Raw genomic sequence first — 20,998 nt, 5'->3', positions numbered from 1 at the left:
GCAAAGAGACTTGCAATCTAACCTCGAAGCTCACTCCCTATCACCCAGTTAGGTACTTACGCAGTAATAAACATTTGCGTACTGTTCCACGGATCAGAAGGACTCAATAAGGGGGAAGGTGCTTTTTCTTACCTAGCCCCTCTTTACTGAAATGCACTTCCACTCCGTATTCGCCCGTACACAGATTACAATAAATGTAGGAAATTGCTTAAGACTATGGTGTTTTAATTTTTGCAGTCTTCCCTGTCTATACTCTATATGGCTAACAGCGCCAAGATACCCTTTCAGGGATGATTTGTGCAAGATGAAAGTTAAATTAACATAACAACATACCTCTGGCACAAAGTTCAAACAAGCAAAAATGTGCCTGTGCACCAGTATCTAGGTTCAGCCATAGATGACTTCAACGTTCAACTATTATGGGAAACGACCCTTCTCCAACGTTCATTTAAAAAAAATGATAAATGTTGTTGGACTTTTTGCCTTACGCAGGGTCATCCCCAGTCTTTTTGCCTCCTTCCTCCTGGTTTTTCTGACCTCTCGCTGTTGGCTCTAGGACTCTGAGCACTTTATCACTGCTGACCAGTGCTAAAGTGCAGGTGCTCTCCCATCTAAAGTTGGTATGATTGGCTTATACCTAATTGGCATATTTAATTTACCTATAAGTCCCTTGTACAGTGGTATCTCTATACCCAGGGCCTGTAAATTAAATACTACTAGTGGGCCTGCAGCGCTGCTTGCGCCACCCACTGAAGTAGCCTTTCAAACCTGTCTCAGGCCTGCTAGCGCAGGGCCTGGGTGCACAGTTTTCTGCCATAGGGACCTGGCATCTAAATTTAATTGCCAGGCCCAGAACTCCCCTTTTACTACATGTAAGTCACCCCTAAGATACGCCGTAGCTAGCCCTATGGGCAGGGTGCCATGTATGTAGAAAGGCAGGACATGTGCCATATTGCATGGCCTGTCCTAGTAGTGACAAACAGCCTAACTTGGTGTCTCACTGCTGTGAGTGCTGCCTTCTCATAGGATTGCATTAGAAATGCCCTGCCCTATGTGTAAGGGTATTGTCTGATTTATGAGGGGTAGCGTAGGCGTGTCTGGTATGGTTGTGATGGTGATAATAAAGGCTGCTTACTGGTGTGGGTGTATTTTGTATTACTATCACAGAAATGCCACTTCTAGAAAGTGCACATTTATCTGTGCTTATGACTCTGGTGTTTTGCAGCTTGACTCCAATCCACGTGTGGGCAGAGTGACAGTTGGGGCTTTGTGCATACTTTTCAGCTTTTCAGACAGCCTGTCTACAGGGAGGGTGGAGGTGTCACAGAGGTGCATCTGCATACTGAATAGTCTTCCTGGGCTGAGAGATGGGAGAGGCGGGGCACACCTGCATTTGTAAAGACTGTGCCCTGGCCTCACACAATAGGGTCGTTAACCCCCCACTGATGTTTGGAGCCTGTGCTGAAATGAGAGAGGGGGTACTTCCAGAACCAGTTGTAACTGGCTGGAACCTCCTCTCCCTACCATTGTAAAACACTGTAAGAACTGACTATAAGTACAGGGGAATTTTCCCCACAATTTGGAGACTTGGAATCATCTTGGAACTGGACACCAAAGGCTGAAAGGACTCACCAGGAACCGCCATGGACTGCTGCTGCTGTGTTGACCTGTGAACTGCCTGGTCACTGTGAAGGACTTGCCACTTGCTGCCTTTCCCTTGTGCTGGCCTTTAGCTGGGCCCTCCACCTGAGGGCCTTGTCTTAAGATTCTGCTCCCCAGGGGCAGGGTGTTGTGGCCCCTGACCCCTGCATCCATTTCTTCATGAGGGGTGCTTCTCCGTGGTTGCGGCTGCCATAGCGCTGATTGCAGCGCGCTTATGGAGCCTTGGGAGCTCGTAGGCTCCTTGCTGCATTGTGCCCCTTTAAATAAGATCACCGCAGCAGCCCGGGAACCTGGAAGAACACTTGCGCACCGCATCGGGTGCAGGCGAGTGTTTGCTCAGGCCCCAGGTGGGGTCCGATCTTCTTGTGGCTTCACGGCAGGACCAGGTGAAGGCGCGGGGAGTGCCCCCTTCCCCCTGGCCTCTGCGTTAGGAGCAGGACGCTCCTTTTCTGATGTTAGGTAAAACGGACATTATTGTGGGCTCCCCCGCTTGGTGGAAGGGCCAGTGGAGGCCCGGGGGGGCCCCCAGAGATCGTGGGTCCCGGGAGGGGCCTGTCATTAAACCGGAGGGGGTGCGTGGTGCCCCCCTCCTGCCCTAAGTTATTTTTGCTGGCTTTGGCCCCCCTCGTGAGGGCCGGTTGAGGCCCTGGGGGGCCCCCAGTAATCACGGTCCCCAGAGGGGCCTGTCTATAAAAGAGAGGAGGTGCATGTCGCCCTCCTCTGACCCCAGAGTATAAGGGAGGCCCCCGTTTTGCGCATAGGAGCACCGGGGGGCCCATTGTTCGCCTTCTAGGCACTGGAGGTGCCTTCATCCAACCAGGTACTGTTTAAAGGACCAATATAGTGGCAATCCAAAGTTCTTTCTACAGACTTTTGTTTGATTCATATATTACCTACCTGCGTTTGATGTTTTCACATATGTGTATGCAAATGTTCCTTTTATGGACATGCTTGCTAATATGTTTTTCTAACTTGCATATGTTTTCTAATGTTCCTAGTATGGGCATTTTATGATATTCTTATGACAAGTGCTGTGATGTAATAACGTGTTTTCCTGACTACTGCTTATGTTGCAGAATACAGAGTAACCTGTGTGTTATGTGTGACTACTGCTAGGCTGCAGAGTAACTAATGTGTAACGTTCTGACAACTGCTAAGGTAGCAGGATAGTACTGATATGTGATGTTTGGTCTGATAATTGCCTTGTGTACAATACAGTATATTTTCATATAATCTGGTGTTGTGTTTCCTTTGTGGTGGGGATATTGCGTCACATGTGTTGTGTGTGTTGTGCAGACGCTTTACACATTGCCTCTGGGTTAAGCCTGACTGCTCGTGCCAAGCTACCAAGGGGGTGAGCAGGGGTTTTCTTGTACGTGGAACTCCCTTGCCCTGACTAGAGTGGGTAAGTTCTGCCTGGCTGAGGAGCATACCCTAGCCAACCAGAAACCCCATTTCTAACAAATGGCACAATGAAAATAAAACTCTGCGGTTAAGGACAAAGACACTATCAGCCAGATCTCACGCCTGGATGGTCATAAATGACTATAAAGTCTTCAAACTTCAGCCTTACCTGAAGGCCGCATAGCCCAAGCAACTAAAAGAGTACTTTATTGGATACCATTTTGGCCTTCTCGCAGGATAAGCCCCTACTGTGCCCTGGCTTCGGGAAACAAAAATATTAGAAACAAAAATATTATGATATAGACTATGCAAATCTGAGGAGGAAACTATTGTTCATTTAACTTTTGTTTATCCTAGTCCAGTGATTCCCAACCATTTGACTTCTGTGGAGCCCCACTTTATCATTTCTGGAACCTGGGGACTGTCACTGAATCATTATTGCAATCAGGGAACCCTCCACTGAGTCATTACTGAAAGCTGGGGACCTAATCTGTTAATATTATTAAATTTTCTGAGCAGTCGCGGACCCCCTGATCAGGCTTCAGGAACCCCAGGGGACCCGGGACCACAATTTGTGAACCACTACCCTCCTCTTATGAATGAAAGTAGGGTATCAATTAGAGCACTTTTTAACTAATGTGGCGTTCAGACTTGCAGACAGGCCGTAATTACATTCTTCAAGATAACAGACAACATTTTGAATTGTCATTATATTAAATTTTTAAAGCAAGCTGCAAAAATACCTGAAAGACTTTGAACTTTATTAATCAGTTTGTTTTAAGTTCACAAATATCATTTTGAATTACCATTTTTTTAAAGCAATCTGCAAAAAATAAAAATACTGTGAACTTTATTAATTCTGTTCTTTTAATATCAAGTCCACTACTCCCTTAAACTGTGTATTGTATTATAGAATTTGCTGTGGCAGTTGCAAATATATCTTGATGTATGGTAAGGTTTTTAATAACTATGCATAATAAATTTACCACTACAGATAACAGTCTTACAGAAAGATCATGATAGACAAATTTGGGTGGCACATTCTACGATTCATCAACCAGTTACATTGGAAAAATGCTGCATCTGATACTCTATTGCATGTCACTTTCCTCTTTCCAGCATGCCTGCTGATAGAGATAAGTTGCTGCGACTGATCATATTGTGTGTCAGAACCTCATACATCACTCTAGGCTCTTCCAACAGAGAATGTGTTACAACCACCCGTTCTCTATCCTGTAGTTGATCCAAAACGTTTGGGCACTGCAAACAGTGCCACAATCGTGGCAGTTATACAATAAACACATGCTACACAACATAACTTAATAAAAAGCTTCAATTTCATTCCAAAAACTCCTTAGAAGGTCAAAATTAATTACAAAGTCGTGGAAAGTAACATAGACTTTTTCTAAAAGAATGTCGAAAGATGCGTTCAATTGTGTTCTTCTTTTGATATACGTATTCCTTTTTCTGTTTTAGAGTCCACCATACCGGAGTGCAACTGTAGTACTGGAGTCTGCACAGCATTTTCAAAGGCAATAAACTACCTGTATCCATTCAATATTGAATACCACATCCTAGCCTCCGCAATGCTATATGTCTTATGGAAAAATATTGGAAGCAAGATGAAATCTCATCACCAGAAGCAAAAATGTGATATCCGTGGCATTGCGAGTGGGAGTGCTTCAGGACTAGTTGTGCTGTCCACCACCATTGCAGTTACTGTGACCTACTTTCTGCTGATTGGACGTTCAAAGTTCCACAGTGAATTAGCTCTTTCCATCTACTATTTGTATTGCACACTGTTACTAATCATAATGAGCTTAACAGGAGTCGTGGCCCTTCTTATATATAAGACAGGGAACAGAAAACTGACTGTTGGGAAAAGTCCTGCAATAAAACTTGACGCAGAACTTTTAGTTGGGTCTTCCTGTGGGACCTGGATCATGTCCTGGGGCTCCATTTTGGCCATCATCTATGCTGATTCCCATCCTGTCTACACGTGGTATAATTTACCATGCTCCATAATGCTTATTATCGAAAAATATATTCAGAACGTGTTTGTCATTGAATTCATTCACTGCAAAATGGAAGAGCAAATAGATGACGACACACTTACTCTGAAGAGTGTTGCCACCATACCTTGCGAGAGCCCTCTGTTTCCAGACCCACCATTCGAGCTGCTGTACAGTGAGAGCTTCACAGCTGAGAAGGACCCTTTCCCCGACGTGGACGTTTGTAAGCCTTCATTAGAAGAAATTAGCACCGTATTTCAGAACGATAAGAACGGCATTAACGAGAATGATGTAATTAACGAGAAAAGTGTCACTGATGAGAAAAATGATTTTACCAGTCCTACACTCAGTGAACCTACGAGCAAAGCCATAAAGCCCAAAGAACTCAGCAAGAGGAAGAGAATCCTGAGGAACATTACTGTATTTTTGTTCCTGTGTAATATTTCGGTAAGATGCTCAATGCCTTTCTGGCATTCTTGGCAAAAGAACACGTCTTTGTATGTTTACATGCGATATACAGACCTTGAATCATTGAATTAATAAAGTGAAAACGCCACACCAATTTAGAAACATAGAGTACATTTTATAAACATTTTTTAGACGAAAATGACAAAAATCCAATCAGTAGAATTGGAAAAATGTCCAGGCTGACTGCAATAGAACTCAGACTTGATACAGGGACCTGGTTAGCCCTTCTGAAAAAGTTACCTTCTAGAGTCCCATGCAAAAACTCCAGTTTGTGGTGGAGATGGCTGCCAGAAGCAGGAAGGGCAGTGCAAATGATCATCGCAGTAGCATAAAGAGCAGGCCAAGAATCACAGACCGTTGCCACTGTACACCAAAGATCCTGTAGGGTTTTGCAAACGGTTGCAAACGGTTGTTGCTGGAGAATCGCGGTGGCAATCAATGCAGGCTATTGATGCTCTAATGTGAAGTGGATATCTCACAAGTTTCTTGTTGCAAACAGGCCAATTCAAGGTTGCTAAGAACCTATAATTTCAAGATTTCTGCTTTACGTGGAGAGGTGCTCAAACAAAGCCACACTAAGAGTCAATGATCTGAGGGGGCACCCTTATGCATCCAGGAACTCTCTCCAGCAGAGTCTAGCAGCGCTCAGGCAGTTCCGGTTGCAGGTCCAGGCAGCAGGTCAGCTGAACAGTTGCAGAGAGGCCTCAGGAGCGTTTTATGTACCTGTCACTCAGAACAGGTGGTCAGTCAACTGGCCTGGGGAATCACTTAAGCCTGGGATGAAGTGTGCAGGTCCAGTCTTCATTCTCAGCAATCAGGGTAGCAGGCTGTAGGATGGCAGAGTGCCAGGACAGCAAGGTAGCAGTCCTTCTGACAGCCGAGCAGCACAGCCGTCCTTCTGTAGCATCCATAGGTCAAGGGGTGTACTGAAGAATTTATACTTGGTGCCATCTTTGAAGTAGAAGATACTAGAGGTCACCCCCGTTCTTGGAAGTGCTTGGAATTTCCTGCCTCCCTGCCCTTCCCCAGCTTGTCTGGGGTCACAAAAACTAGTGCCAAACCCTTTGTGAGTGTGCTAATGGCAGAGATTTTGTGATGTGCAAGTGAGGTAAGTGACAGCCCTGCACCCCTATCAATTCGGGGATGGCTCATCCTGCCAACTCCTATTCCCCCTTTGTCTCAATGTCGGGCAGCAATACACAAAGACCAACTTCCAGCTACACCTAGTCTTGTGACCCAGGATGCAGGCTGCAGGCACCAAAGGGTTGGGGCAATAAAATGCTAACTTTCTAAAAGTGGACTTTTTGAAAATTGTAGCTTAAAATTAAACTTTGCCTTACATATGGTTTAAATACCCATTCCATAGATACCAAACTTGACATTCCTTCTACCAATTGAAAGTTACCACAAATGTAATAAGGGAGTCCCATTTTATTCCATGTGAGAGGTAGGCCTCACAGTAGAGGGGGTTTTCACAACCAAGGCATGAAAAAATACATTTCCAACTTTTTATATACACTGCATTCTTTGTTATGGGCTGTTTGGGGCCTACCCAGGGGTGAGATTTATGTAATAAAAAGGATGGTTTAGGCCTGGCATAGGGTTTACTTTTTAGGTCAATTTGCCAGTTTAAAACCATGTACCCAGATTGCACCAGCAGGCCTGAAACATGTTTGAAAGAGGGTGGCAAAATCAGTGCTAGAGGCTCACTAGTAGCATTTCATTTAATAGCGCTGGGTACAGGTAGTACCACTTTACTAGGGACTTACAAGTAAATTAGATGTTCTAATTGAGTGTAAGCCAATTGTACCATGTAAAGGCGAGAGCACATGCACTTGCATTGGTTAGCAATGGTAAAGTGTGTGGAGTCCCCAGGCCATCACAGATTAACTCAGCAAAACAGCAGTAAGCTTTGGGGAATGGCACCCTAAGGCTGACCTGTCTAACACAAAGGATTCTCTGAGTTTGGTCGATCGGCAAGAACAAGGCACAAACACCTGTGGCAACCCGAGGCACTTTTTGCAACATAGATCCAGATTTCCAAATAGATACATCAAGTAGACAGATCGTTTTATGCATGGAGAAAACTTCTGAATAAATCTGCATATTTTACATGTTTTTATTTATTAAAGAGTAGCCCACATAGGCTTCATTGCATGATTCTACATTTCTCGAACAAACACTGCACCACAGCAACTTTCTTCAGTTGCCGCTGTTATATTCCGGTCCAGAGTATCGGATTTTAACAGATGCAATAGTTACTACATCTGCTGGCAGCTCTCTCATGCCAATAGAGTTAAAGCCCAAGCTGTTCAGTAGTACATTAGTATCTATACCAACAAAAGAAAGAGTGAGAAGAAAATTATACCTGTTCACCTTTTGAAACTCAATTTCTCACCATAACAATGACAGTAGGTGTGTCAGGTAATCATCCCTTGATCGGATCTGCAGCCCGTCTCTGTGTTATCTAGAGCTAGTTCAGTTCCCTTTAAAAGAATCCTCACCCACAAATCTAGTTGGTGGCATGCTTCATCATAGGGGTCCCACCCTGGGTGCCTAGCGCCTCTGGGGTGTGCTTTCATGCCTGATTATAGCAGAGCTGGTCAGTTGTTTTTGTGCACCTTGAATGTGTTTCCTGTATGAAATGAAAGCGTGTGATTTAAAATTGTCTAAACAACACCCATATATTAGTGTACTTTATTCTTAGTGTCCCTTGACAAGATTAAAAACAGTGCATGGTGTATGCAGAGATCTAATCTGATTTAAAGTCAACATGTATAAACCAATACTCTAAGTGGCCGAAAGGGGAGACATTTACTTAGGAGGACGCAAGCGAGATCTTCTTAGGCCCACCACTGTTAACCAACTTGAATGTAGGTCTGGGTGGAGTTCGCAGAGTTCTGCTACTTGGAACTCTGCAAAGTGCTGAAAAAACTCAGCTGTGCTACGTGGAGTTCTGCGAGCAGTGGAGTTTGGGTAATTTGCACTGATTTTCAGCACCAGGAGTTTCTCCGACAGTGTAAAACCAGCGCAAATGGCATCATGCAGAGCGCTAACTTCTTTCTGCTGCTCAAGCAGATTTTCTACTCAGGCGGCAGCTTTCTCAATGCGATCAGCAACTTTCTCAACATGAGCGGGTGCGACCTACTGTGACCGCCTGTGTTCAGAAATCTTGCTCGCGCTTGTCAACTTAGCGATTTCTATCGCTTGTGCTCACAACTTACCATTGGCGAGACACCCAAGAGAAAAAACTCCACTCCCCGTCACTTTGAGGAGTTTTCGGAAATTTGTGTGATGTGGGGAAAACTTTGCGAACTCCGCCGGTGGAGCAGAGAATTCCTCACCCACTCCTACGTGAATGTGGCTCAAACAATGTCACTAAGGACTGGGAATCCCTTACAGAACAGAAATGAACCAGAATAAGAACTATCCTACATGGGATGATTATGACAGAATATCTGAGAACAAATGCAACCCTATGAGAACTATTTGTAGCAAACTCACCAAGGACATTTTTGGTGGATGCTACCTTTGGAAAAGAGAGGGCACAAATAGCCTGGCACTGTACATGGGATTTGCTGGTTCTAATTATGAAAACTGCCAACCGCCTGTCAGAAAGTATGTTAATAGAAATACAGATGACTGAAAATCATTTTAAGACAACCTTGAAGTCATTAACGAAAAAAAATGAGGAAATGAATAAAGACATGACTGAATATAAAGACCATTTGGGTCAGTCTACGATACAGAAATTTCAAAAAGACTTGAAGAAATGTTCTTACACCAAGGTCTACCTCTATTCAGCACCAGGCTTTGGACAGACCAGTAAGGCTAGCGACACCTCAGAGTCAAACCCCTCAGAGGCTATTAATACTGATGTGGATAGCTGGTCAAGCAAGGAAGGAAACAAAGGAAGACAAAGAGAGACGAATAAACAGAGGCTCAGACTCCAGCAGTGGGAGATGGGGACCCCTTATAATGTACCCCTACGTCCACCCCAAAAATATTATCCTCCACCACAACACTATCCTTCTTTTTTAGGAAGAGCAGGCAGAGGCAGGAAAAGAAGGGAGGTATGCACAAGAGGAGCATAACAAAGGAACCAGTGGCAGATCCGAGCAGTGGTCAGACATCATAACAAATCTCTCAAACATAGTCCTTATGGAGCCTTGAATAAAGGACCAGGGTTTCTTCATACATCACACTTAGACAAGTTTTGTCATATATTGAATTGGCTGAATTCTTTAGAAACTTAAAACTAAAAGACATCTTTGATAAAAATGAAACCATATACCCTATTAATAAAGGGGACACAGATACAAGAGTAAAATCGACATTGTTTCCACTGCCATTGTCAGTTCCAATAGAGATACTGGTATTTGAGCGAGCAGTGTACAATGGCATAGAACAAATATGTGCGACAGATACGAGAATGTCAAAGGAGAAATGGATAGCCCAAACTGAACTAGAAAGAGATGACAGAATAGTCATAAAACCTGCTGATCTAGTGGAGGAATAGTAGTCCAAAACAAGCAAGATTATGACAGGGAAGGTTTGCGTCTTTTGAATGATGAGAAGTACTACAGAATACTTACAACAAACCCAACACCAGAATTAAACATGGAACTAAAGGCATTAGTAGAGCAGACAGAAGAAAATGGGTTGATCACCATTAAAGAAGCAGAGTATATGAAACCAAGGAAACCTAAAACCCTGTACTTTTACACATTACCTAAAATTCATAAGAATAGGACCCCAACACCGGGCTGTTGAATAGTCTCAGGGATAGGGTAAATATTGAAACCCTTGTTAAAATACTGCGATTTTTCCTCACGTCCTTAATTCAGAAACCCTGACACTTATTTGAAAGACATTAAAGATTTATTGAGTAAAGGATGTGAGGTTTGACCCTGAGAAACAATTGCTAATGAGTTTAGATGTAGAGATTCTCTACACAAGTCTCACACTGGAAGAGACTTTGAAAATCCTAACAAAGGCACTGGAAGAGGAAGAGTGGAACTTTTTAGCCCTTAGGAGCTTAATTTTGGATTGTGCACGTATGACATTGGCGAAAAACTTTTTATAAATATGACGGACTCTATATTTTGCAAATCATCAGGACATCTATTGAGAGTACGTTCCCTCCCATGTGTAGAAGGTCTGTATATCTGCAATTTAAAAAAAACAACATATACTTTGTGACACAAACCAATTCAAGCAGAGAACACTCCAATGGAAAAGATATATGTATGATATTTTAATCATCCGAGATGGGGAAGTGGGTGGTGCTCACAGCCCTTCTCTTAAACACAAGACTGCTGTAATTAAATCTGTCAGCACTGACTACTGAGGCAGCGTAATCCTGAAGCCATCTCGGGCCTCTTCAATCCATTTACGCCCATCCCTGCCCCTTCAGCTCATCCTGCAACTTTCTACTTTCTCCCTTTATGACGCTTTTTAGTTTTTTCTTCTTCCGTCTTTCCCATATGTGTCATATGTGAAGCATAAGAATAAGCCCCGGCCCTCACAAATAAGTGCCGGTGCTCAGCACCTGAAACAACAAGCACAAATTAAGCACTGGTGCTATCCCCCCATTCCTATCCTGGATTAGTGGATGGGATCTAAACTTAAAGTTTACACAGACAATGGACACTACCACTATAACTTTTCTGGATGTTACTATTTTTGCTGAGGGAGGTCGACTTTGCACTAGGACCAAAAACCGACAGACAATTACACACTGTTACGGTATGACAGTTTCCATCCAAAACCAGGCACGTCCACTTTGTGAAAATCACCCTATGGGCAGTTTCTGATGTTGAGGAGAAACTGCACAAAAGTCGCAGATTTTAAGAACCAAGCAGATGCACTATCAAAGAAACTACAATCAGGAACTACCCAAACAGTGTTATCCAAAAAGCTCAGAAACCAAAATAGGGAGGCTTTGTTAGAAGAGACACAGAGATAGAGACAATCTTCATGCCTCTAACCTGTGTAACGACTTACAGCACTATTTCCAATAGAGCAAACAAGGTGATAAAAACTGAACAGTACTAAGAACTCGGAAGTTGGACTGGAAAAAAATTCCTTTAAAAGAGCTAGAAGTCTAAGGGACAATCTGGTAAAAACTTGCCCAAGGCCGAATGACTTAAAACAAGTAGCAACAGTACAGGATGCCTGGTGATTATCTAAGGTTATGGGCCATTACGCCTGTGGCAATTGTAGTGTGTGCCACCTTACAAGTACAGTCAAATATTTAGCATTAGAACTAGGAAAGATGTGAACTATAAGGGGACATCCAAATTTCAACATCGCCGATGTGACCTACTTGATAACATGCCCCTGCCAGTTATGCTATATTGAAATGACAACCAGGAAGTGAAAACATGCATTTGGGAACACCGCTGTAATATCCGGTGTAAATGGAGCACAAATAAATTGACACAACATTTCCTACATATGGGACACACACCAAATAATATGGAATGGGTAGTTTTAGAGCAAATTGGGGGTATGACGAACGCCCTGGAACGGAGTCTTTTTGAGAAAGCACAGAGGTGGATGTATTGGCTCTCGACTCATAGAGGAGGTTTAAATGACAACATTCCGTCTGGCGCACTACAAATGTAAGAGGGAATCAAGTCTGGGATAGGCAGCAGAATATTGGAGAAGAAATACCAGTTAAGAACAGCAAGAGGTGGTGAAGAGACTGACAGATACCTATAAAAATATTCACCAGTAACATTTACTAGGAATTGCCCCCTCTTTTAAATTCCCTGAGAATAGTCCACAAAATTGGAGTGTTCTCATACATCTTACGTAATTAACTCATTGGATTTAAATTAATAAATGAAAATAGTTCTACCAAAAGATCGGGTTCCAATAAGGGGTTCCTTTAATATACCTAGTTCGAATGAAGAGGAGGTATTTTCAAAAAGGCAGAGGTCATACAAAGGTAACGCTAACCTTAAAAACATCTTCCACATATACAAAAAATTCTACAAACATTTTAGAGCATATATGTCTGTGGCTGAGGAGTCCATGAGTAATTCGATAAAATTGTATTACAGCAACTATTCAAGGGCACAATAATACATGGAAGCCAAAAAGCCTTAAGAACCTTTCTCTAACAAGACAGGCCACACCCTTGAAAGTGACGAACAGACAACATATGACGTTTTTGGCCGTAGGACGTGCCCACAACATGCCAGGCGAAACCACACCAGCACATTTTACCGGGAATACAAACAATATTTAACCACAAAAAGAGGAGGGCACCCCTATCACTTGGGGGACAAGGGAAGGTGAGAAGGCGGTGACAACCCTTGACAAAGTAGGTGGGAGCTGACTCCAACGGGTGGGGTACTTAGAAACAGTATTTGATTTAAAAAGGTCTGGGAGCTTAATTTCTAATGTGAGTGCGTCCTCTGCAGTGTGTGACTACAGGGCTCACCCCCATGGGACCCGTATGAAGTGAAACGCTATTTAGGCACACGTACGTGGTAACTTTTTGACCTATAATATTCGGATGAATGAGCAAAATGTGATTTGTTAAACTCAGTATAGTAGGATATATAAAAAAACACTACCTGCATGGGTGTCACAAGGTTTGCAAGGGATGCAGTCGCTGGGTATAAGCCATAAAGGTTAGAAATATTGCATGAGAAAATGTGATTCCCTCAAAAACTAGCATAATATGAGAAGCACAGACCGATTGTGTTTAAGGAAAGTCTTTTCTCTGTGTTCTTTCACAGGAACTCCAAAGAAGCTGTGTCAGATTATGATGCCAATCTTAGAGAGCTGTTGCATAAAGGAGTAGGTCCTGAATAAATTTATTCTAACCCCGTTGAGGCACTTAGAGTATCAGGTGTAACATGTAGACCTTTAAATCAGATGTAGAATTACATTAAATCTCCTCATACATCATACACTTTCGTTAATCTTGTCTAGGGACACCAAGAATAAAAGTACGCTAATATGTGGGTGCCCTTTAGAAAATTTTAAATCACACACGAGAACAAAACATTCATGCACTAAACACGTTCTAGGTGCACAAAATCAACTGACTCGCTCTGCTGTAATCAGGCATGGAAGCACATTCAGAGGCGCTAGGCACCCGGTGTGGGACCCCTATGATGAGGCTTGCCGCCAACTAGGTTGATGGGTGAGGGGTCTTTTAAAAGGAACTGAAATAGCTCCAGATAACACAGAGCCGGGCTGCGGATATCGTCAAGAGATTACTAAATAGCTGCTCTCATTGTTATAGTGAGTGCCTTAGTAGGAAAACATCAGCAATTTGATGTCATTAGATAAAGCTCATAGTTCTATGGAATTAACTTTGATTCGTTTTTGAACACTTATCTCTGGAACTACTTAAAGTTTCATCCCATACAATGGTGACACAGAAATGGCCTGTATCATAATACTTCTCAGTTCCTATGGCATAGGAATTGCATTTCTCTCTGATTCTGGATATTCCAAAAAATCAGGTTAATGATTGAGCAGCTGAGTTAGGGATTACATTGTATAAGGAATGATATTGCAAGCTACAACATACCTTGCATTTATTGCTTTGCAATAATTCATATATCTGACATGCTGAATGTGTTTTTTTTATTTACTTACAGCTTTGGATACCACAGGCATTTGGATGTCGTCCGCAGTACGACAATGGACTAGAAGAATATGTTTTCGGATTCAGACCTTGGATTATTTTAATTGACATAGCACTTCCATTCTCAATATTTTATCGTATGCATTCGGCGTATTCTCTTTTTGATGTCTATGGCAAAATATAGTGCTCACTTTTCCATATACATACACATCTAGGCAAGCATGGTATTTGTTTAAAATGTATTGGGTTTTCAAATGGTGATATAAATGGCCACTATATTTGTAAATCCTTGTGGATTGGTATGCTTTATAACAGCCTATATCACCATAGAGGTGTCATAGGAGCATTTTTATGAAAAATGTAAAATTGTTGAGCTGTACCAAATGAATAAGTGATCTGGAAATAGCTTTGCATGCATGGAACACTTCACTGGACTGGTACTATATATACATCCTTTACCCCTGAATCAATTATACATTGACATTGATAAATCAATGTCAACGTTTTAACTTTTGTGAGAAATCGAAGACTGAAATGGTGATCTTTGGGAAAGACACTTCACCATGGGACTTCGTCAGGTGGCCTGCAGCCCTTGTGCCTACCCCAAATCTTGCTTGCAAGTGAGAAGCCCCAGAATCATCATAGACAACAAACTGGACATGACCACCCAAGTCAAAGCAGTGGTCTCATCCTACTATACCACCCTAATGATGCTGAAGAAAATCTTCAAGTGCTAACTAGACAACATCCTGAAAATGATTACCAAGCCCTCATCACCAGCAGACTGAACTACAGACTGTAATCAGGAATAACCAACCATCTCACAAGAATGCTGTATGCTGTCCATAACACAGCAGCCAGATTAGACCTCAACCTCCCACACTGAGCCCACATCACACCACACCTTAGGGAACTCTACTGGTTCTAAATACACAAGTGTGCACACTACAAACCCCTCACCCACATCTACAAAGCATTCCATAGAGCATGCCAGGCAGTGCTGAAGAGCAGCATTCACTTCCTCTGATGGTCTTTCATTATCTCAAGCTTATATAAAAGCAGTGCAGGGGGGCATGGTTTCTCACAGCTGACTCAAAGAGCCTGGAACTACCCCCTGCAACACATCAGAAACTCCTCCTCTCTTCTTGACTTCCACAAGAAGCTGAAGACTTTGCTTTTTGAGTAAGCCCTCCAAACCTAGCCTCACACACCTGCTCCATAACACCTGGATACCCTCACTTGTGATTGGTGCACAATAAAAACACGTTAACATAACATATCATAACAGAAACACAAGTTATCATGCCTATAGTTTAAGAAAATGCTGATGTTTAAGATGAATGAATTAGCTTTCAGAAAATTGGTACATTTGTTTTGCAGCCCCTTTGGTTGAATGAAGAAGAAATAATTATTTCCACATCAGGGGAAAGTCTGGGATGAGAGCCTACTGAGCACATGTATGACTTCACTCACAGGAAATCTGTGACTGTTACAGGCATATGCCTGAAATGTGTTTTCAAACTGACATTTCCCCATATCCTATTGTACAGAATGGAAAATACCTTCATCTTAGGGTCTTCCAAGCCCATTCCCATCTTTAAAATAATTTTTTTCCTTAGAATAATCTCCAATAATTGCAGGGTCGTAATGACTCAGAAAAGAGGTTATAGATAAACGGACACTCTCAAGATTGTGGATTTCCCCAAACTTTCCATGGCATTCTCGCCCTGGAATACCCACATGGAATAATATTGTACATGAATAGATTGTTTTACAAGGACGCATTTTGTGAGTATGTTACACTCTTAAAAGTGCCATTTTCAAGTGCAATTTGAATTTACATGTGTACATGGCTTTGAGAGTCAGGAAACAACTGTTTAATCAGTTGGAAAGACACTTAAAACTCATTGAAAAAGCCAGATGGTCTGGCTTTCTTGCAGGGAATGCATGGATGGTCAACACTTGAAGTACACATAAAACCATGCACATAGACACAGATGCAAATTCTAATTTGTCCCATATGAATCTAAAAGAAATAGGTCATGCATTGTCAGCACTCAGAGGTTTTTTTTCAATGTCATGAAATCTGTCAAGGCGTAGGCTCAAAATCTCCCTAGTTTTCAAATGTCTTTCAGGAGAATACAATTTACCCTATTTGATGAAATCACAGGAAGTGGTGTCACATGCCCTATGATACAATGGCATCACATGAAGATATACCAGTGATATGGTTTACTATTGCATAAATAAATGTAAAATAAATGTAATTACAATAAAAGTATAATTAAACAAGAATTTGCTATGCAGTGGGTCTTGCGTTTGCTCAAGTTAGAGCTATTGGCATTGTAAATTCCTAACTGGACTTTTCTTGGCACAGAAATTGAAAATGAAAAGTAAACAGTTGACATAAGCAAGCCGATTCAAAGCGCTACAGCTGCTATGACCGCGAAGGAGAGACACAAAAGGAAAAAGAAGTTTGCGTTGAACGTGAAGTTATCTATGTAACAGGGTCGATGGCCAAGGCGGTGACAAAACTACCCCAAGGAGGGACAAACTAAAGCATTTACCAATGATAATGGATTTTTCAAAAGCAAGCCCATGAAAGAATTATAGTGATGAGCGTGCGGTGGGCGTGGTTAAAAGCCCACAGATAGATTACAACCTAAAAAAGTAGCTCCTAAAACAGGAGCAGTGGATGGACACAAGTACTTGGTCCATGCTGTGGAGGAGGGCCAAACACAGGATGAGGCATGACACATGCATCCCATGGCCACACGGGAACAAAGGATACAAGAGCAACGTTGGAGCGGAACAAATGGGAAGCCTATAAAGCCCACTGAACTGCAAGCAGGCCTCTTCGAGACAGAGCATGCGCTGTCTAGCCAAGACCTAAAAACGGCCCACACACTAATCTGTGAAACCAGTCCATCACGCAGTGCTTGATTGCCCTTTAGACATGGGCACAAGAATCATGCGATTGTGCGGCAGTGGCTTTTTTCACATAATTATGTGTTTGCCTCATTTGCCACTTAATCCATCATCTACTGCATAATCTGTTAATTTTAAACAAAAAATTATTTCTAGTTCAAATGGTTCGAAGTTACCAAAAACACATTGATGGGTGTTGCCACGCAGTGGAAGACCCTTTACACAGGTTTATTGGTCACTTTTCTGTTGCTTATTGCTAGACTCAGGTGGTTAACTGGAATTAAAGCGGTGCAACCTGCGCTCAGACATTGTTAACTAGTGTAAAAACCGAAAAAAAAATGAAGTAATACTATTATAAAATGTACGCTTCACCCTGCATAATTTGATCTTCTAGCCGCATAATTGAGTCCTCTGCTACATAATTCCAGTGACCTTGCCTGTGAGCCAGGCGGACGCTGGAGACACATCTCTGGGAAGGTGTCGCCTTGGTCTCCCGGTGTGAAAATGGGTCACCTAGTTACATAGGATTACCACTCCGGCACTTGGCATGGAGTGAGCGAGGAGAACTCACTATCCCATGACTGAGTAAACATCTCCCACAAGTTTAAATGGAAAACCCATAGAAAACTAAATCACTATAGAAGAATAAAGTGTGCTTGTTTGCAGAAAGTATCTGGAGTCCACACTGTCACGTGATTGGCACCTATTACATTAAGGCAATCTGAGGGGATTCATCTTCCTTGAGCTGCAATGAATACTCGAATAAATGAAAAGATAATTTGGGATTAAAGTGTTTATGGGCCAGATGTAGGTAGGCTTTTGCGCCTCGCAAACGGCGAAAAACACAATTTGCAATTTGCCACCTACCTACATCTGGCCCTAAGTGTGCAATCTGATGGGATTCATCTCCCTTGAGGTTTAATGGACTGGACTGCTTAAGTATAAATTACATTATGATTTGGAATTAAAATTAAACTGTTTATGGGCACAAAAAATCAAGGGAATCTCATTGGGACAGCCGTCTTTTCCCATTACATATAATTTTTGGAGAAACAGGATTCATATTCCCTGGCGATGAATGATAAATTGTGCATGCACCGAGGAAGTAAATGAAGTTTCTGCATGCAGGATGCACCTCCAGCAGAATGGACGAGGGCTTCCAGCACAAGCTGCGCCTCTTTCTCCTCGAGTTTGAGCACTCTTCGTCGAAGAAATGAAGTGAAGTAAAATTAAATTACCACGTGACAACCCCAGGTGGAGAGTGAGGGGGCATAAATGACACCCTCCTGCTCACTCGTACCTTAATACTCTCCCCCACCCCTAGGGCTTCAGACACCCCTCCCTTTGCACGGTGGGGACTCTTGTGAAAGTCGCCCAAGGGCACACAGGTTATAAATAGCCACGTGGCCGTAAGCAGCTCTGTTTACATCTTTCCCTGGGGAAATGTCTGTGGTCCGGGTTAGATGAGAGTAAATAAGATTCGATGGCCGACCAGAGAGGGACGTTCCCACGGTCACAAAGTGCATCAGCCGGGACTAAAAGCAAATCACCCAAAACTGTAAATGAGGAAATCAAGTGTAAAAGAGAAAGGGGAGAGAGACGTGGCAAAAGTGAAAGGATACAACAGGTAAGTAAAAATAGAAGAGAAAATAAAAATAAAGTCAAACCAGAAAAAAAATAGAAGAAAAAGTAAACACGAAAAGCCAAAGAATATGAAAATGAAAGAAAAAGACGGGAAAGTAAAAAGAGTAACTAAAGGGAACAGCTACCAGTGAAGGAAGGAGGCACGCGAAAAAGAGGTGTCCCAAAGGCTACTTCCAGTTGTCCCAACAATAGAATCCATGTTGGTTTGGGGCGCGTCACTGCTGCCAGTGTGTCTGTCCCCCGTTGTGGCTTGCTGGTCACAGCGCAGAGGTGTATACTGCCCTGCCACGGTCACACAGTGGGTCAGCCGGGATGAAACGCAAGACACCAAAAATGGTGAATGAGAAAATACAGTGTAAAAAAGAGAAAGGGGTTGGGCGGCAGTACGGGGTGGGGAAGAAAGTGAAAGAAAACAACAGAAGAGAAAGTAAACAAGCATTTGCTCAAGTTAGAGATATTAGTGTTGTAAATACCTAACCAGAATTTTCTTGCCACACAAATTACAGGGAAAAAAACCACAGCGCAATCGTGCTATATAAAATGCAGCGCGATCGCGCTGAAATTGAAAACGGAAAAACAGAGTATTTTTGCGCTATGTAAACCCCAGCGCGATTGCGCTGAGTGAAAAATAAAAAGATAAAGTAGTCCAGAAACCATGCTGAAAACATCAAGTCTCGAATGGTTTCAGTAGTTTACCGGTGCTGTGTAGGTGGGCTAAACACCGGAAAATGCATAATGTATGCATGCCTTTCACAAATAAAAGCAAGCGGATTTTAAAAGGAAAGCCCACAAACCAATAAAAGTGACTGACGTGACTTGGGAGTGGTTAGAAGCCCAAAGAGAGATTACAGCATGGTACGGAGCAATGTGCCCTCGCCCATAAAAAGGGATAATAACTACAATATCACAAAACATATGAGATACTGCCCTGATGTGACTAATTACACTCAATTTAAAGGGATGAATACGGGAAAGGCCTATGTAGTTTGCGGTGTGATTTCCCAAGGAAAGGGAACTCCTCCCAGTAGCCACGTGCATTTATAGCCATCAAGTGAGTCCTTAAGAGTGTCCAGCTTGGATGAAAACACCACAAAAGGCCTAAGAAACGTTCTGGGCAATCTGAATGATTCTTGTCTGAAGAATACAAATGGAAGAGAAGTTTAAAAAAAAAACAGACCAGGATCAGTGTGGTGAATGATCCCAGCATAGGTCTTCTAGAACTATGCACATTTACTAAACTTTAATAAAATGCAATACAGCAAGCACATTTGGTGCTCTGTGTTGCATGAAAGGGAGAGTGCAGAAATGCTCCACAATTGCAAAGATATGGAGCAGTTCTGCCTCTCCTTGTGCTGTTGCACTGTGTGCAGCCTAGCACGAATGCAGGGTGCTAGGAAGACTTCATTACAGGCAGAATTGTTTTTGTGCAGGAAAGGATACATTCCGACACAAAAACAATCTGTAGTGGTATTTTCAACTTTCTATTTGTGCTGCAACCTGCAGCCACATGGAAAGAGGAGATAACGAGGGTAAATAATATTTCTCTTCATTACATCTCACTTAGAAAGGTGTACGATTTTGTCACATGACTGGATGCATGGGATCGCCCAGGCTCCACCCATAAAGGGCCTCTCAATTAGTAATGTAAGGAAACACAGCACGAGCAGCTGCCTTGCATTATATTGCTTTACAAACTCATGCATGGCCACGCAAACTGACCCATGCATGGCTTTGTAATTACTATTTAAGCCTCTGCATTATCCTTGTGTCGCCTTGCATGATCCAAGGGCAATGCCAAGGCTTCATAAATATGGCCTAAAATTCCAAGCAGAAATCCACCTCTAAAAAGTAAAGCACAAAATACAGACCAAAGACCAACATTTGTGCATGAAACAAATGCTTTGAAACACACCCATCTCAGGGCTAATCCTTATGTATAGTTAAAGCAGGAGATAACATTGCAGCAAATAAATTATCAGCATTTTGGTTCAGGGAGGCAACCATCTTGGGTAGAAGTAAATCTAACTCTAGCAATGCCCATCTTTTCTGAGTAATGTCATCTTTCAAGCAGTTAAGGAAGAAGCCCATGTTTTACAACCTTCTTCGCCTGCATGTGTCCATGCCTAGCCCCCTTCTCTGCTGGTCCGACAGTCTACACAGAACGTGGAACATCCTTTTTGGCCAATGCCACCAAGGAAATGCCAACCCTACGACAGATGCCATCGGGTGGCATAAGTAGTTTACTATAGTGTTGTTCTGCTCACCA

General features: G+C 42.6%; 1 protein-coding gene across 1 annotated transcript in view; it reads left to right on the top strand.

Annotated features, from left to right (window-relative positions):
* The window catches only part of LOC138248881 (proton channel OTOP1-like), a 317,938-nt gene extending 301,492 nt beyond the window's left edge, over positions 1-16,446 (top strand). Inside the window, exons 6-7 of the mRNA XM_069202863.1 lie at positions 4,543-5,525; positions 14,174-16,446. Coding sequence (XP_069058964.1) covers positions 4,543-5,525; positions 14,174-14,344 — 1,154 coding nt within the window. The 3' untranslated portion in view covers positions 14,345-16,446. The remainder of the gene's footprint in view (positions 1-4,542; positions 5,526-14,173) is intronic.
* The last annotated feature ends 4,552 nt before the right edge of the window (positions 16,447-20,998 follow it).

The sequence above is a fragment of the Pleurodeles waltl genome, chromosome 1_2 (assembly GCF_031143425.1).
Source record: "Pleurodeles waltl isolate 20211129_DDA chromosome 1_2, aPleWal1.hap1.20221129, whole genome shotgun sequence".
Classification (NCBI taxonomy): domain Eukaryota; kingdom Metazoa; phylum Chordata; class Amphibia; order Caudata; family Salamandridae; genus Pleurodeles; species Pleurodeles waltl.
Note: the sequence above shows the minus strand (reverse complement) of the source record. Positions and strands in the feature narration are given on the sequence as shown.